The sequence below is a fragment of the Boleophthalmus pectinirostris genome, unplaced genomic scaffold (assembly GCF_026225935.1).
Source record: "Boleophthalmus pectinirostris isolate CB_2022bp ecotype Guang Dong unplaced genomic scaffold, ASM2622593v1 HiC_scaffold_8, whole genome shotgun sequence".
NCBI lineage: Eukaryota > Metazoa > Chordata > Actinopteri > Gobiiformes > Gobiidae > Boleophthalmus > Boleophthalmus pectinirostris.
The window spans coordinates 5,758,139-5,775,614 of NW_026571515.1; the positions used below are offsets into that span (position 1 = coordinate 5,758,139).

Genomic DNA, 17,476 nt, shown 5'->3' on the forward strand with positions numbered 1-17,476 from the left:
CACGACCCGGTTTATATGAATCTGTATGGAGGCTCTAATTGTGGATGTTGTAGGATTCGTAGTTTAAAAGTTTATTGAAATTGTTTGCCGACGCCCAGACCGCGCCAGAGCCACAGCAACAGCCACAGCGGAGGAGGAGGAGGAAGTAACACGGTGACCCCGCAACTTAAAGGAAGTGCGGGAGATCGATCGGTAATGCGGAATTGACCCGCAAGAACAAAAGTGCCTCAGATGCGGGTTACGTATGGAGCACTTCCTGTATTACCGCATGACATCGCAGATCGGGCAGAGTGTTTTCTGTTGGAGAGAAGTCCAATCCAAATAAAACAGTCAGAGATATATATTTTAAATCACAAAAACTGGGTTAAACTCCCTTTTCCAATGAATAAAAATAATGCTTCTGTAAAATATCGGTTTGTCCCGTGTAAATGTAAAAGAGGGCTTGTTAGAGTTTTGAAAGCACAGCGGGAGGAGGGTGGGTCTCACCTGGGAACAGAGTGTGTGTCAGTGTGTGTGTGTGTGTGTGTGTGTGTGTGTGTGTGTGTGTGTGTGTGTGTGTGCGTGTGTGTACAGAGGGGAGGGGTTCAAACAAGACACAACAAAGACATCTGTCATCGATCGACCGGCGCTCCAAATCACTGCTGATAATCCACTCCCATCCATCACAGACACACACACACACACACACACACACACACAGAGTCAATCCCAGTGAAGTTACCGTATTTTCTGCACTATAGGGCGCACTCTTAAGCCTCCAACCCCATCAAAAAACGACCGCGCCCCACAATCCGGAGCGCCCCATACACGAATCCACTCGGGTGTCCCAGCACGACTTGACTTAAACATGACTTAAAGCTCACAAGAATCAATTTTGTGTAATATATTTCCTTAAAAAACTATTTAAATCAGAGCTCTCCACCCCCTTCCAAGTAGCTCACCAAAGGGATTCAGAATTATATGTACTGAGCTGAAATTAATTACAGTTTTGTTAATTAAATGCCCATTACCATTGTCATTGTTTGTCATTTTGGTGCCTAACTCTGTGCACTAATGAATGGATAATGATTTGTTTCACTGGCATCTAACTGTAACCCTCTATGGCTGTGGTTCTTATACCGTATTTTCCGGGCTATTGGGCGCGCTCTTAAACCTCCAACCCCATCAAAAAACGACCGCGCGCCCCACAATCCAGAGCGCCCCATACACGAATCCACTCGGGTGTCCCAGTACGACTTTAGTAAACTATAAAGCCGCACCACCCGCAGCGCACGCAAACACGCACGGAGCAGACAGCGACCGCACGGCGACAAACACCCGCAGACACACTCATCACTCCACGCCGACGAGGAACGGAACGGAGGAACGAACCGAAAAAGCGACAAGCGCGACGTGCCGCTTCTAGACACGACTGAACAACTGAGTCACTGCGAACACGCCGACAATCCGTTGGTCCCAGACAGCACCCTCCCTACACGCCACAACTGAACAAAGCCCAGAGTCACCGTGAACGAACAAACAAACAAAACCACTCACCCATCACACTGTTGTGTTTCCTTTAAAGTCCAGTGCGGTTTATTTGTGAAAAAAGTTCGAACATAGACCATTTAATGACAGTGCGTCTTATAATCCGGAAAATATGGTAATATGGACACTGTTTTCTTACTTCTCATTGTAAAGTCATATAAAGGCCCTAATCCTGTTTTTCTTCTTGTGTATTTGCCATGTTTTTTCAGTTTTTGTTGTCTGAGAATCTGAAAGTGCTTGTTGTTTTTATTAGCGTTGTCGTAATGGTAAACTGCTCTGGTCTCTGAAAGTCGCGAGAAGTGCTTTTAAACTCATTGCGGTGAATAATTATCACGCTCGGAGTTCATACGGTAAGTGAGGATTCTGTTTGGACCGCGGCAAACCGTTTCAGATGAGTGAGTTCTGCTTTCATATCATAATCACATCACACATAAAAAAGCACGGAGAGGGAGGTAATCTGGTTATGACCGCCTCTGGTGCGGCACAGTTTTGTGATTACGGGGATTATGATTTTGTGAAGATTGTTTGTCATTTAGCCAACCACCAAAATAAACCACACACTTTGTTCTTGCACAGAAAAGACGCGAACATTATAACGACTACACCTTTATTTGCCGTAATAACACATGAACAAAGACCTAACTCATAATGAAGACAAAGTTTATTAGAGCTTACTAACTACTTATTTGTTATCCTAACAGTGTTGGGAAGGTGACTTTTAAAATGTATTCCCCTACAGATTACAGATTACATACCCCAGAATGTAGTTTGTAACGGAATCCATTAAATTACTTAAAGTGAGTAACGTAATCTGAATACTTTGGATTACTTGATTTACTGTAGAGAAACAAAGACGAGGAAATCGTAACATAAGATGTTTTGTGTGATAAAAGAAAATGAAAAACCCAGACTTTACTGAACCAAATGAAAAATATTATTAATAGAAGAGGATGAGACACGTCCGCACAGCATGATTTAGTCCTGTTAAATCCTGTTTTAGACCTGGTTTAGACCTGGTTTTAGTCCTGGTTTAGTCCTGGTTTATACCTGGTTTTAGTCCTGGTTTAGTCCTGGTTTAGACCTGGGTTAGACCTGGTTTAGACCTGGTTTACACCTGGTTTACACCTGGTATTAGACCTGGTTTAGACCTGGTATTAGACCTGGTTTAGACCTGGTTTTAGACCTGGTTTTAGACCTGGTTTAGACCTGGTTTTAGTCCTGGTTTAGACCTGGTTTAGACCTGGTTTTAGACCTGGTTTAGTGTCTGACAATGGGTGGAATTACTGAAAATAGCCCAAAATGTGAAAACAGTAATATACCACTGTGTAATCTATTTATTTCAACAAAGTAACTGTAATCCAATTACCACTCACTGAAACTGTAACCGAATACAGTTACTCATAATTTGTATCCTGATTACGTAACTCCGGTACATGTAATCTGTTACTCCCCAACGCTGTATCCTAACCTCTAACTCTTCATGCATTCTTAATGAATAATTGTTCAAGATAAAGTCTTTGTTCATGTTTTATAAAGGATAATTAAGGTCTAGGCCCAGTTCTTATAAAGAGGCAGGCTATAGAGGAATACATTTTACCTCATTTAAATTTTATGCAAATATATATTTTTATAATTGGCATAAAACGTCCTTAAATAAGTATGGAGCTCCACCTTGCTCCGCTCTGCCCTGTTCCTCCTGACTGAAGCCTGAACATGTGAAGACTCCGAGCGCTCTGGTCTCATTAGAGCTGAAGGTGTGTCTCATCGCCGTGGAAACAGACGTGTGACTGACAGGTGAGAGACTCACTGAGCGCGCTCAGTAGGGGAGAGCTGTACTGAGCGCGCTCAGTGGGACAGACCCTCGTTATCTGTGTTCAGCCAACAGCTTTCCCCAGGGACCCAGACAAGACGAGAGAAGAGAGAGAAAAGAAAAAGAAGAGAGAAAAGAGAAGAGAGAGAGAAAAGAAAGAGAAGAGAGAAGAGAAAGGACTGAAGATAGAGGACAGAAGAGAGAGGAGAAAAGAGAGAGAGGAGAGAGATGTTCTTATACGAGACGCATGCTAAATACTTGGACAATACTGAGTTCTTATAAAAACAGTGATATTTGATCTAAATCCATTCGACTTTAGGGCAGAAAAAGACTCTGACTTTCAGTGTATTTGCAAGTGGATTAAATGAAATGTCCTGTACACAGTTTTTCCATGAATCTGAACAAAATATGTCTAGTCACAGCTCTATTGTAAAAACAAATTTTGCACCTTTTTGTTTTGTTTGTTTTTTTGCCTAATAATCAGGAAGTGTTTGGTCAGCATGCTAGTTGTCTCAGTTAATGAAAAACTCGAACTTTTGATGCTTAAAATCATACATAAGGAAAGTGAGGAACAGCAATCCATGTATCATTCGTTCATTCGCTTTTCAATATAAAACCAAAAATAAGAAAACGAAAAAACAACAGTTTTCTTCATTATTTGTCTCCAAAACCAAAATTAAAAAACAGAAAATGATTTGTTTTTTCAGTTTTCGATTTTGTGTTTAAATGAAGAATGGAAAAAACTGATAACGACCGTTTCCCGTTTACGTGACTTCCGTGACTGCGATGCCGGACTGAACCAGGACTGATCCAGGTCCGGGACCAGAGCGGGACCAGACCGGGACCAGAGCGGGACCAGAGCGGGACCAGACCGGGACTAGACCGGGACCAGAGCGGGACCAGACCGGGACCAGACCGGGACCAGAGCGGGACCAGACCGGGACCAGACCGGGACCAGAGCGGGACCAGACCGGTACCAGAGCGGGACCAGACCGGGACCAGAGCGGACTCCGAGCTTTAACTCCGAGCCTCCGCAGGGTCCGAGCCTCAGCTTCGAGGTCCAGCCCTGTCGTGGGCTCTGAGCCTCCGGTCTGGTCCTGGTCTGGTCCTGGTCTGGTCCCGGTCTGGTCCTGGTCTGGTCTCTGTCTTATCTGTCTCAGTCCAGCTCTGGTCCTGGTCTGGTCCCGGTCTGGTCCCGGTCTGGTCCTGGTCTGGGCCTGGTCTGGTCTCTGTCTGATCTGTCTCAGTCCAGCTCTGGTCCCGGTCTGTTCCCGGTGTGGTCCCGGACCTGGACGCCGTTTCCCGTTTATGTGACTTCCTTGACTGAACCAGGTCCGGGACCAGACTGGGACCAGACCGGGACCAGACCGAGACTAAGATCAGACTAAGACCAGATCCGGACCAGAGCGGGACTGAGACCGACACCAGCGGTCCGAGCGGTTCCGTGTCATCGTCTGCGCGCTGGTTCCATGCGGGGAAAGTGAGAATGCGCTGTGGACTACAGGTCCGGACGGGCTGCTCTGGTCCTCCACGCTCAAGAACCGCGGTTGGTTCCGGGGTGGTGCAGAATCCGGACAGAAGCGTGAGTCCAGTTTGGTCCCGGCCTGGTCTCGGTCTCAGTTCCGGTCTCAGTCCCGCTCTGGTCCCGGTCTGGTGTCGGACCCGGATCAGTCCTGGTTCAGTCCGGCATCGCAGTCAACGTAAACGGGAAACGGCCGTTATCCGTTTTTTCCATTCTTCATTTAAACACAAAATCGAAAACTGAAAAAACGAATCATTATCCATTTTTTTCATTTTGGTTTTGGAGACAAATAATGAAGAAAATAGTTGTTTTTTTGTTTTCTTATTTTTGGTTTTATATTGAAAAACGAATGAACGAATGCAAACCGTTCAAAATGAGTTCTGTTTTTCACATTTTTAAGACGGTCAAAACCTTTCCGTGCCCATCGCTACAAAGAAGAGTAATTAAGCAACAGAATGTGTAGAGTTTCTGTTCTTGTGTGGAGCAAGTCACCTCATGTTTTTTGGCATTCAAGTGCTTTTAAAAACAGCCCACTTGGCACAGACCGCTGCTTTAACACATTTTTGTTTTGAAAGCCAAGCAATTCAGAAACCTTACAATAACAGTTTGTGCATTCATTTATCATGTTGTTAATCCTTTGGCAATGTAACTCCTAACTCCTAACTCCTAGCTCCTAACTCCTAACTCCTAACAAGCTCCATCTGGAGTGTGTCACTTTTTAGACTAAAATAAAAGTGTGATTTTTCATTTTGGGTTTGGGTTACTTCTCATTTTATTTAAACGTATTTGAAGACCACAAACTCTCTCCAACGATTCACTCTGACCTGAGACCAGATACTGAACTGTTTCACTGATGAGAGGATGAGGAGAACAAAGCAGAGGAGAGAGGAGATGAGAGGATGAGGAAGGAGAGAGGAGATGACAGGATGAGGAAGGAGAGAGGAGATGAGAGGATGAGGAGAACGATGCAGAGGAGAGAGGAGATGAGAGGATGAGGAGAACCAAGTAGAAGAAAGAGGAGATTAGAGGATGAGGAGAACGATGCAGAGGAGAGAGGAGATGACAGGATGAGGAGAACCATGAGGAAGGAGAGAGGAGATGAGAGGATGAGGCAAGCAAAGGAAAAGGGAAATGGGAGGATAAGGAGAACCAAATGGAGGAGAGAGGAGAGGCAAGCAAAGGAGAGAGGAGATGAGAGGATGAGGAGAACGATGCAGAGGAGAGAGGAGATGAGAGGATGAGGAAAGGGACAGGAGATGAGAGGATGAAAAGAACCATGTAGAGGAGAGAAAAGATGACAGGATGAGGAGAACCAAGTGGAGAGAGAGGAGAGGCAAGCAAAGGCAAAAGGAGATGACAGGATGAGGAAGGAGACAGGAGATGAGAGGATGAAGAAAACAATGCAGAGGGGAGAGGAGATGAGAAGATGAGGAAAGAGACAGAAGATGACAGGATGAGGAGAACCATGCGGAGGAGAGAGGAGACGAGAGGATGAGGAAGGAGAAGGGAGATGACAGGATGAGGAGAACGAGGTAGAGGAGAGAGGAGAGGCAAGCTAAGGAAAAAGAAGATGAGAGGATGAGGAGAACCAAGCGAAGGAGAGAGAGAGAGAGAGAGAGGGAAAGGCGCTCTGATGAAAGTTTGATGGGACAGGCTTCTGCTCTCCACCGCAGCCTCCGGGTCGATACTCGCGTCAAAAAAACTTAAATATTTCACACGCACATGACAGCTCCTCCTATAGAAACACTGTGCTCGGATAAAGAATTAAAGAGGGAGGAGGTGGAGGGATACAGGGCAAAGATCAGAGCAGGTTTTATGGAGAAAAAAAAAAATGTTTGTTTACGGTTTGAATGGTGAGGGTTTAAAAAAAATATGAATTAGTCTCTCAACATTCTACCTGTGGTCTTGTTTTAGTTGTTTTTTGTTCAGCTTCTCTTCTATCAGCAGAAATGAGATTAAAAAAAAAAAGGTTTGAACCGTCTTACATCTGTAGTCTTTGGCTACGTTCAGACTGCAGGGCTTAACGCTCAATTCTGATTTTTTTGTGAAATCTGATTTTTTTGCGAGGTCGTTCACATTTCCAATTAAATGTGACTTGTATGTGACTCCAGTGTGAACATTAAACGGCCCGAAAGTGTCCCACATGTGACACTGGAGACACGACGACGTCAACCGCAGCGAGCGTCTCTGTGTTTACGGAAGTTGTCCAAACATGGACGCAGCATCGAGCACCTGGAGATTTTAAAGTTCCTCTCGTACCGGAGCCAGAACATGAACAACTTACTTGTTTTAAGGAGGAGATTGAGAAGGAGAAGGACGAGGTTTCTGGTCGTGGTGTTTTGTGGGGCAGTGTCCGTTGAAAGGAACGTGTGGATGTGGAGACGGAGCCAAGAGTGGTGAGTGGTGATGTGCTTCTCTTTAGTGACACAGAGTTCATTAACAATTTTCACCTACTTCAGCGCAGAATAATGATGTTTGTGGCTTGTTGATAACGTGTAGGTCGAATGAATGCGCTTTGGCCGTTCACACTGAAGTCACATGTCAAAAGATCAGATATGTATCAGTTTCAGGAGCACATATCCAAGTGTCCTGGGTCACATTTGAAAAAATCTGATCTGTGTGGTTCAGACTGACATTAAAAGATCAGATACAGGTCACAAAGAAGCCAAAAAATCAGATTTGGGTCACTTCAGGCTGCAGTCTGAACGCAGCATTAGTCTTATTTACTTATTTTGAGTCGTGTAGGATTTATTGTTTTGTCTGGAATGTTTCACAGTACGGCTTTAAACCTTTCTATCATCGTGAACAAACCAGATCAAGTTACAGGTCAGATCTGTTGAGAGGCGACCCCGCTCACAGTCAGAATCCCTGTTTTTCTAGGCATTTTTGATCAATAAAACCATCTGTAATTAAATAAATGTGAAAAGGTAGAGCTGTTTAGTGTCATACTGTGGAACATTCTACGCAGAGCAATGACATTTTCATGGAAACAGGAAGGTGGACTTGGTCTTGTCTCGGTTTAGAAGGCGCTCGGACTCGGGTTGATCTTGTTTCGGACTCGAGGTCTGACACTCAACAAGCGCGATTATGATGTTTCATTACGACCGCTGTTGTCGGCGATAAACCTGCTCCGGTGTCACTGCAGCCCGTGCGCTCGTTTGATATACATGTGCCAAAATAAGTGTAAAATACAAATAAAATAAATGTGGAAAATTACAAAGATGGTCTCGATTTGATCTCGATGGGCCCTGGTCTTGGTCTTGTCTCGGTCTCAGCCTTTAAAAGTCTTGGTCTTGTCTCAGTCTTGACTACAACACTACAGACCCCATACCAAAAAATTCCATAGTGCACCCATATTACCGTATTTTTTGGACTATAAGTTGCACTTTTTTTTATGGTTGCGACTTATTCTCTGGTGTGACTTATATATTAAAATTTTCAGACTGACAGTTGTGAGAGGCTCTAGGCTTGTGTGTCAGTATCTAGCACAACTTTTACTCCTGTACCACTGTCACTTCGCATTCTACTGCGCATGTCTCCTGTAGAAAAAGCAGCTGTCTTGCTGCAAATAGTAAAATATTCAGCTGAAAACGGTAATCGAGCAGCAGAAAGAAATTTTGGAGTAAGACTGGCGGAAAGCGGGAATGGAGAACACAGCTTCACGACAACCGGGAGGGTGCAACGTGCAACTTTCCTGTCACTTGATGAATCGACAAAGCCTGAACTTCAGTGACGACCGAAACCATCCTGTTGGGATTCAGAAAGACCGGAATAATTAATTCTAAATAGAACTGATGCTGAGTCTGACCACAGCTACGCAGAAGAGGAAGCGACGCTCTGTTTACATCATGGATCTATGGTTTAGAAGTGACACTAAGGACGAAGAATTCAGTGGATTTAGTGATTTGGAGTGAGATCGAGAGTTTGGTAAACTTATGTTCTGTTGTTTATGCTATAATTATCTGAATAACCGTTACCATATTAACATCTATTCAGTCTGTTGTTCTCTGTTCTATTGTTTTTACTATAACTTGCCTTTCAAGATAAAATGTTGGTTCCTGGTCTTTGATTTTATAAAATACATTTCCCCAAAAAGTGCAACTTATAGTCTGGTGTGACTTATATATTTTTTTTTTCTGGTGCGACTTATACTTTGGAAAATACGGTACACTGTTTTCTGATCTATGTTATAATCTTGTTTCCTCAAAAACATACCCTGAGTTGTGTTTTGTTTCATTCACACCCTGCATGTTTAGAGCTTTTCTAAATCAGAAAACACTGAGGTAAAACAGGAAGTGCTCCACTGTGTTTTTAAACTGGAATTTCCTATTGAGATGTAAACAGACTAATAATAAATGGTTACTCAAACGTGTGAATGAAAAAAAAAAAAAAAAAAACAGGAGATAACAACATTATAACATGACATAAAGCCCACAAGAGTCAGTTTTCTGCAATATATTAGACCTTTAAACCGATAATAAATGCATTCAGCACAACTCACTTTTGTTTATGGCCAGTTCTGCAAATGATTACAACAGGGCTTGACCGATTATATTATCTATTTCCAGGCAGATCTGCGGTGGGGAGATATGCTCTGTATGTCCCGGGGCAGAACGACAGAAGTGTGACTGCTATGCTTTCCCAGTGTCTTCCCCAAGTACATTTTCACGTTTTCACCTCAGATTCATAAATGCTTCTCAAAACAATTCAGTTTCTTTGGATTTTGTATCTCATTCTAACGTGTATTTCTCTGTAAAGCGTCAGAAATCAGGTTTTGTTCCTATAGGGTGGAGCTGTCGTGCTACATGCTGCAGTGTCTGTCCCTCCTCTCTCTCCGGGCTGTGTAGGGTTCACTGTGTGTGGGGTTAATGGGTTTGGGCAGTGGGCTGTGGCTGTGGCTGGTTCACCCCACCTTCACCTTATCTCCGCTCTGCACCAAAATACTACACACACAAAACACACAGACGTCTCTTAAAGTCACACACACACACACAGGCCTATAAGATTTCCAAATTCAAATCCAAATTTATGTAGCTTATTTTTTTGTTTGTACTAGTGAACATTTTTGGTTATTTTTTTCTGCACTATGATAAGATTATCGTCGTAGAAGGTTGAGTTATGAACTAAAACTATACGATCTAATTACTAAAGTGTTGCATTCTGCCATTTATTTATTGCAGCTAATGTTTTTTTTTGTTTTGTTTTTTACGATATTGTACATTTTGGGCGCTTCCACACCTCTAGTTCGATTATTTGGTCTGCACCAGGCAATACAACTTATTCTGTAGCACATGAACTTCAGTGTGGTCCTTTCACACCTGCAAACCAACCAAAATTGGTCCGATCGACATATATCCAAGGCTCCTGCCCTTAGCATTTCCGAGGCACATGCAGTGGCGTTCCACTCTCCTGCACACCAGACCTCTCGGATGTGAGGCCGAGACACACTGTCTTGTCCAGTGGCCTTGCCACAGAGCCACTCTGCGGGGTACAGACAGTGTGCGCTGGTTTCTATCCTCCTCAAGCCGAGGCCGGTCTCTGGTAGAAGTGATTTCTCGACCCCTGCCTAAGAACCTGCATGGACCAGAGAACTCGGATTTGCAAACCAAAGCACTGCCAGCCGCGGTAACTCAGTTGGGTTAGTGCAGATACGAGTGCAATTGAGGCTTTCACACCAACAAAACTGAACTGAACTAAGAGCTTTTGGTGGAATGGAACATTTAGTTTGCACCAACTGCTGTCGGTCTGAAATCACCCTTAGAATAAGTTTTTGGGAATAAATCTACTTTATGGATTGGTTTAAATATCATCGTTCACGATCATTTATTTACTTCATATATCACACTTCAAAATTTGTTACAGACACATGTGCAGGTGAAATGTCTCTAAATGCACACACACACTCACATACACACTCACACACACACACACACACACTCACAGACACACTCACACACACACACACACACACACACACTCACACACACACACACACACACACAGACGGACAGACGGGTGGGTCCTGGGTGAATGCCGGAGCGCAGGTTAAACACAGGTCAAACTGTGGTAATATGACGCTATAATGTTGCGCTAATGGAGGAGCGGTGATTGACTGAGGCCGTAACAGATGAGAAGACTGAAGTCAAACCTGAACCGCCGTATCATTATGACCACGGACAACATCTGTAGTTTAAAAAAAAAAAAAAAAAAGAAGTATTAAAAAGAGTATTTCAGTGATTTTTAAGAGGGCATTTCCATTCTGTGTTCCTTGTCAAAAGACGTCCACGCCAGGTCATTTACACATCAACAAAATCTATTCAAGGAGAGGCTACTGCTTAGATTATTCCACAGTACAGCATTAACCTTATCTAACTCCATGGAAACAAGTAAGCACCGACACCGAGCCAAGTTACAGGTCAGGTCTGTGGAGAGGCAATCCCGCTCTTAGTGAGAATGCATGATTTTCAACAATAAAAACTCCCTCAATGAAATATCGCTAGATCTAATCTAGTCTAATGCCACGCTGTGCAACATTCCAGGAAAAAGCAATAACATCTCCATGGAGACAACCTCCCACTGGAAAAGTTACATAGTGTTAGGGCTGGGTATCATTAAGAAGTTGCCGATACGATACATACCTCGATACAGTGCACTTTCGATTCGATATGATATATTTCAAATCGATTCAATACAGTTCAATAAAAAATAAAGGCTAAATTGTGGCTTCTTGTGCAAAGTTCATATGAAACACAAACATTTTAATCCTCAAAACTGTGTCAAAATGTCAAATGTGTCGCATAAATGAGTTTTGTTTCACTCCACAAGCAACAAAACTGTAGCACTGCAACAAAATAATTTAGTAAAACACACGTAAAAATACTCTTGGTGATATATCGATACTGTATCATCACATTAAACGATACGATATATCGATATTCCGATATTTTTGCACACCCCTACGTAGTGTGCCTTTAAACCTGGGAAAATAAGGCAATACACAACTTAAAATACTCACTAAAACTGTGTTCTTGGACACTGAACTTAAACAAAATGTGAAAATATTACAAACAGAACTTTCTTGTCCATGCATTTGACAGACAACAACGTATATGATAATCTCGAATCTTTTACAACGTATTTATCAGCTTCTTCCGTGCCGCCGCTTTGAACATCTCCCCACAGACAGTAGATAAGATAACAGGCAGGAATATGGACCGTTCTTTTTATAGACACCACACACAATGCTTTTAAAACACCTCTCCGTTCTGCAGAAAACCTTAAACCTATTTAGGCATCACTTTCAAGTCCAACATTATAAAAGCGCCGCTAAAAATACATCTTTACTTTACTTTACTTCCTGCTTTAAGGGCTGCTGTCCTGATTCAGTCTGTGTCTTGTACAAATATATAATACAGTAGATTGAGTGAAGTTTTACGATCTACAAAAGGGAAATCCCATCTTAAAAACAAACAATGAATTATAGTTTAAAGATTTCGTAACTGAGGAGGACAATCCTAAGTCAATTGCTAATATTTCCAGAACTATAGAGGCTTTGCACCGTCACGTGACCCTATAGTAACGGTACCTACGCCACCATGACACCGGGCACACTATGTCATTGACTTCAGCAGCATCGGAGAAACATGGGCAGGTTTTGTTGTGTATTTGGTTGTTCTAGACGCTCTGAAAGGGATAAAACGATTCGTTTCCCACTGTTCCTCTGGAAATTACTCATCAGGAGCTCAAACAAGGGAATTATCGAAAAAAAGACAGGAATTATGTCTAGAGAACATAAACCGCGAAGAGATTTCCTGTGGTACCATCAAGACACACTCACGTCACTTTCATCAAGGTATTTGCTATTTAAATTGTTTCATAGTTTATTTAATGAGAGAAGCACATTTATTTAAGTAAAATGTAAAAAGAAAACATTTGCAGTGTGAGTGGCAGTAGAAACTGGATCTTCCAGCGCACATATAAACATGTCACTCGTCGTAGGACCCATGTTTTCTTTATTGTCTTCTTTATCCACAACTATGTCTTCTAGAATTAATCTCTTTTTGTGAGTGGATCTTTCTAATGTTCACAAGGATCTTTTCATGGCCGATTCTTTCGAGGTTCAGTCACAGACTCTTCGACTCGTGCACCATGTTGATCACAGGAGCCCAGTGTGGGTTCGTTGAATCGTAAACTAGTGCGGGTTTTCCTGGATAAATTAATGACATTTTAGTTCAGTAAATGTACTTCTTTCATTAAATAAACTATGAAACAATTTAAAAAGCAAATACCTTGATGAAAGTGACATGAGTGTGTCTTGATGGTACCACTGGAAATCTCTTCGCGGTTTATGTTCTCTAGCTATAATTCCCGTTTTTTGTATTTTTTCGATAATTCCCTTGTTTGAGCTCCTGATGAGTAATTTCCAGAGGAACAGTGAAGAAATCTATCGTTTTATCCCGTTCAGAGCGTCTAGATCAACCAAATACACAACAAAACCTGCCCATGTTTCTCCGATGCTGCTGAAGTCAATGACATAGTGTGCCCGGTGTCATGGCGGCATAAATACCGTTGCTATAGGGGTCACGTGACGGTACAAAGCCTCTATACTGCTCTTAAATCTGGAAGTTTTATGTTTTTATTACTATTATTGACCATTTTGTGTTTCTAAATGTACATTATTTTAATTTAAAAGTTAATATGTTAAAGGTGCAACTTGTGTAACTTTTCAGGTGGAGGGACCGTCAAATGCTTTTCTTCGTGGAGATGTTATTGCTTTGTCTGGAATGTTTCACAGTATGGCATTAAACGTTTGTATCTTCACAGAGACCAAACCAGACAAAGTTACGGGTCAGATCTGTGGAGAGGCGACCCAGCTCACAGCCATAATCTTTGTTTTTCTAAGTATTTTTGAGCTATAAATCCACCTGTAATTGAATAAATGTAAGGTAGAGCTGTTTAATGTCACACTGTGGAACATTCCAGGCAGAGCAACGAGAGCGTATCCATAGAAACAAGCAGGTGACGGACCCGCAACCAAAAAGTTACACAGCGCACCTTTAATTCGTAATATTTAATGGATTACGACAAATTTTGAGTTAAAAGCGCACTGTGTAACTTTTCTGCTTATTCCTTTTCCAAGAATATTCCACCCTATGGCTTTAAACTTGCCTATCTCCATGGACACAAGCGGGTAACCCCACAAAACCCAAAACGAGTCAGGTCTGTGGACAGGCAACGCCGCTCACAGTCAAAATGCTCGTTATTCTTCATATTTTTGAGCTATAAAACCACCTGTAATTGAATAAATGTAAGGTTTAATGTCATACTGTGGAACATTCCAGGCAGAGCAACGGCGTATCCATAGAAACCCTAATGACGGGTCAGATCTGTGGAGAGGCGACGCCGCTCACAGCATGACTTTCGAGCTATTTCCCTAGCAATAAAAACACCTGTAACTGAGTAAATGCAAGATATTGAAATGCAATGCCGTAACGTGGAACATTCCAGACCAAGCCGTATCATCCCCATGGAGACAAGCTGTATTAGAAAAGTTGCACAGTGCACCTTTAAGTATTCCCTCGCTTAAAACCAATCTTCAATAATGAAATCACACATTACCACGAGTCCAAAAGTCGACGCAAGTTTTGACAAATCCCGGCATATTTGTTTAATGACATCATCTTCTCCACGCAAAACTGAAGCTCAAATAAACCGGTGCGTTCTTTTTCCACCTCCCAAATATCACACCAGAACCACACACACACACACACACACGGTCCGCATCAGAGTGAGACCTCACCTCCGGCGCGCATCGCCCCGTCTTTTCGTCCGGTCCGCCGGTTCTGCAGGTGCTCAGGTCTCCCCCCGTGTAAATCCCGATTCAGTTCGTTTCCTCGGGACGGATCAGCAAACCCGAAATGCCTCTTTAAAAAATAAAAAAAATACTCCAGTGATCAGAGTCATTCATGTACTCCGCGTGCTCGAAGGGTCCTGGCCGGTGTTGTCTTGCGTTTGAGAGAGGTGTCCGTTCTCGGGATAGAGAAGAGAGAGGGAGAGAGAGAGGAGGAGGAGGAGGAGGAGGGGGGATACAGGGGCACTTCTCTTAGGACATCCCACTCAGAGCCACTCCCTTTAAGTCCAGAGGTGGCGTTTACAAGCGGAGAGGAATGTGGCGTGGATAAAGCCGACTGCGTTACTATAAAAACAAACGGCGCAACAAGAATTCATGATATGCAAAATGATAACGTGGCACTTAAAAGATCTATTGTGCGTTCCTCATCTAAAAAATAAATAAAAATAAGACCTGGAGTTGTGGTTCAGTCCAGGTTTGTTAGTTTGGGTTGTCAAAAGTACAGAAAATCTGATACTCGTCGATACTAAAACTGGTATCGAAACTAGATACTCAGAAAGTCACATTCACAGGACAGAAATGAACCTCTCCAGAAAAGTTTTAGAATGATCTTGAGCTGCATCAGAGCAAGTATAAGAGCACACAGATTAGTAAACGCCCACGGACCATTGTGGAACCTACCTGGACCACTGTGGAACCTATACCTGGACCAATATGGAACCTACCTGGACCACCATGGAATCTACCTGGACCACTTCCTGGACCGTGGAGCCTACCAGGACCACTGTGGAACTCACCTGGACCACCGTGGAACCTACATGGATCACTGTGAAATCTACCTGGACCACTGTAGAACCTACATAGACCATTGTGGAACCTACCTGGACCACCTACCTGGATCCCTGTAGAGCCTACCAGGACCACTATGGAACTTACCTGGACCACTGTAGAACCTACATAGACCATTGTGGAACCTACCTGGGCCACTGTGGAACCTACCTGGGCCACTTACCTGGACCATTGTGGAACCTATACCTGGACCACTGTGGAACCTACCTGGACCACTGTGGAACCTACCTGGACCACCTACCTGGATCCCTGTAGAGCCTACCAGGACCACTATGGAACTTACCTGGACCACCGTGGAATCTACCTGGACCACTTCCCTGGACCACTGTGGAACCTACCTGGACCACATACCTGGACCTCCGTGGAGCCTACCAGGACCACTGTGAAATCTACCTGGACCACTGTAGAACCTACATAGACCATTGTGGAACCTACCTGGACCACTGTGGAACCTACCTGGGCCACTTACCTGGACCATTGTGGAACCTATACCTGGACCACTGTGGAACCTACCTGGACCACCGTGGAACCTACCTGGACCACCTACCTGGATCCCTGTAGAGCCTACCAGGACCACTATGGAACTTACCTGGACCACTATGGAACTTACCTGGACCACTGTAGAACCTACATAGACCATTGTGTAACCTACCTGGGCCACTTACCTGGACCATTGTGGAACCTACCTGGGCCACTGTGGAACCTACCTGGACCACTGTGGAACCTACCTGGGCCACTGTGGAACCTACCAGGACCACTTACCTGGACCATTGTGGAACCTATACCAGGACCACTATGGAATCTATGCCTGGACCACTGTGGAACCTACATGGACCACGATAGAATCTATACCTGGATCACTATGAAACTTATACCTGGACCACTGTGGAACCTGGACCACCTACACCTGGACCATTGTGGAACCTATACCTGGACCACTAGTGGAACCTATACCTGGACCATTATGGAAAACCTACTTGGACCACTATAGAATCTATACATGGACCACTGTGGAACTTACACCTGGACCACTGAGGGATTACTCAGATATAAGAGCACATGGTAAAAAAAAAAAAGAATGATACACAAATATAATATAAAAGAAAGTACTATACAATCTATGGAGAAAAAGACTAAAGAAAGAATGTTTTTGTCATCATCTTGGAATCAGAATCGGATTTGAGTATCAAGTCTTTCTCTTAGTTGAGTTTGAAATTTTGTGGAGGTTGTGGGTTAGACTCCTCATCTACTGTTTTTTGTTTGTTGTTTTTTTTTTACTGCTTAAATTAATGATCCCTGGTGGGGTTAATAAAGTTGTATGAATCTGAATCTCTCTGAATGGAGTGTGTATGTCCTCTTCTCCTCCTCCTTCTTCTCATCCATCTTCTCCTTGTCCATCTCTTCCTCCACCTTCACCTGTTCTTTCTCCTCCTCTCCTTTACCTCTTCCTTTACCTTCTACTCCTCCACCTTCACCTTCTCTTCCTGTTCCTTCTCGTCCTTCACCTCCGCCTCCATCTCCTCCTCTTCCTCCTTCTCCTCTTTCACCTCCATCTCCTTTTTCACCTCTTCTTTTCCACCTTTTGCTCCTCTCTTCCATCTCCTCCTCCACATTTCCCTCCTCTCTTCCTCCTCCACCTTCTTATCCCCTTTTTCTCCTCATCCTCCACCTTCTCCTCTTCTTCTCCTCTCCTCCTTCTCCTCCTCTCCTACACCTCCTTCTCCACCTTCTCCTCCTTTTCCTCATCTCTTCCTTCTTCTTCATCTCCTCTCCTCCTCCTCCTTTCCCTTCTCTATGCCTCCTTCTCCACCTTCTCCTCGACTCCTCCTCATTTCCCTCACCTCCTCCCCTTCCACCTTCTCCCCTTCCACCTTCTCCTCTTCCACCTCCTCCTCCATCTTTTCCTCCTCTCTCCATC

At 43.6% G+C, this 17,476-nt stretch overlaps 1 protein-coding gene across 1 annotated transcript in view; it reads right to left on the reverse strand.

The window, feature by feature from the left end:
- Positions 1 to 17,111, reverse strand: part of LOC129412300 (putative uncharacterized protein DDB_G0271974) — a gene marked incomplete at its 3' end in the record, with an annotated part of 23,467 nt that extends 6,356 nt beyond the window's left edge. The window contains exon 1 of the mRNA XM_055165645.1: positions 17,034 to 17,111. Coding sequence (XP_055021620.1) covers positions 17,034 to 17,111 — 78 coding nt within the window. The remainder of the gene's footprint in view (positions 1 to 17,033) is intronic.
- Between the last annotated feature and the right edge of the window lie 365 nt (positions 17,112 to 17,476).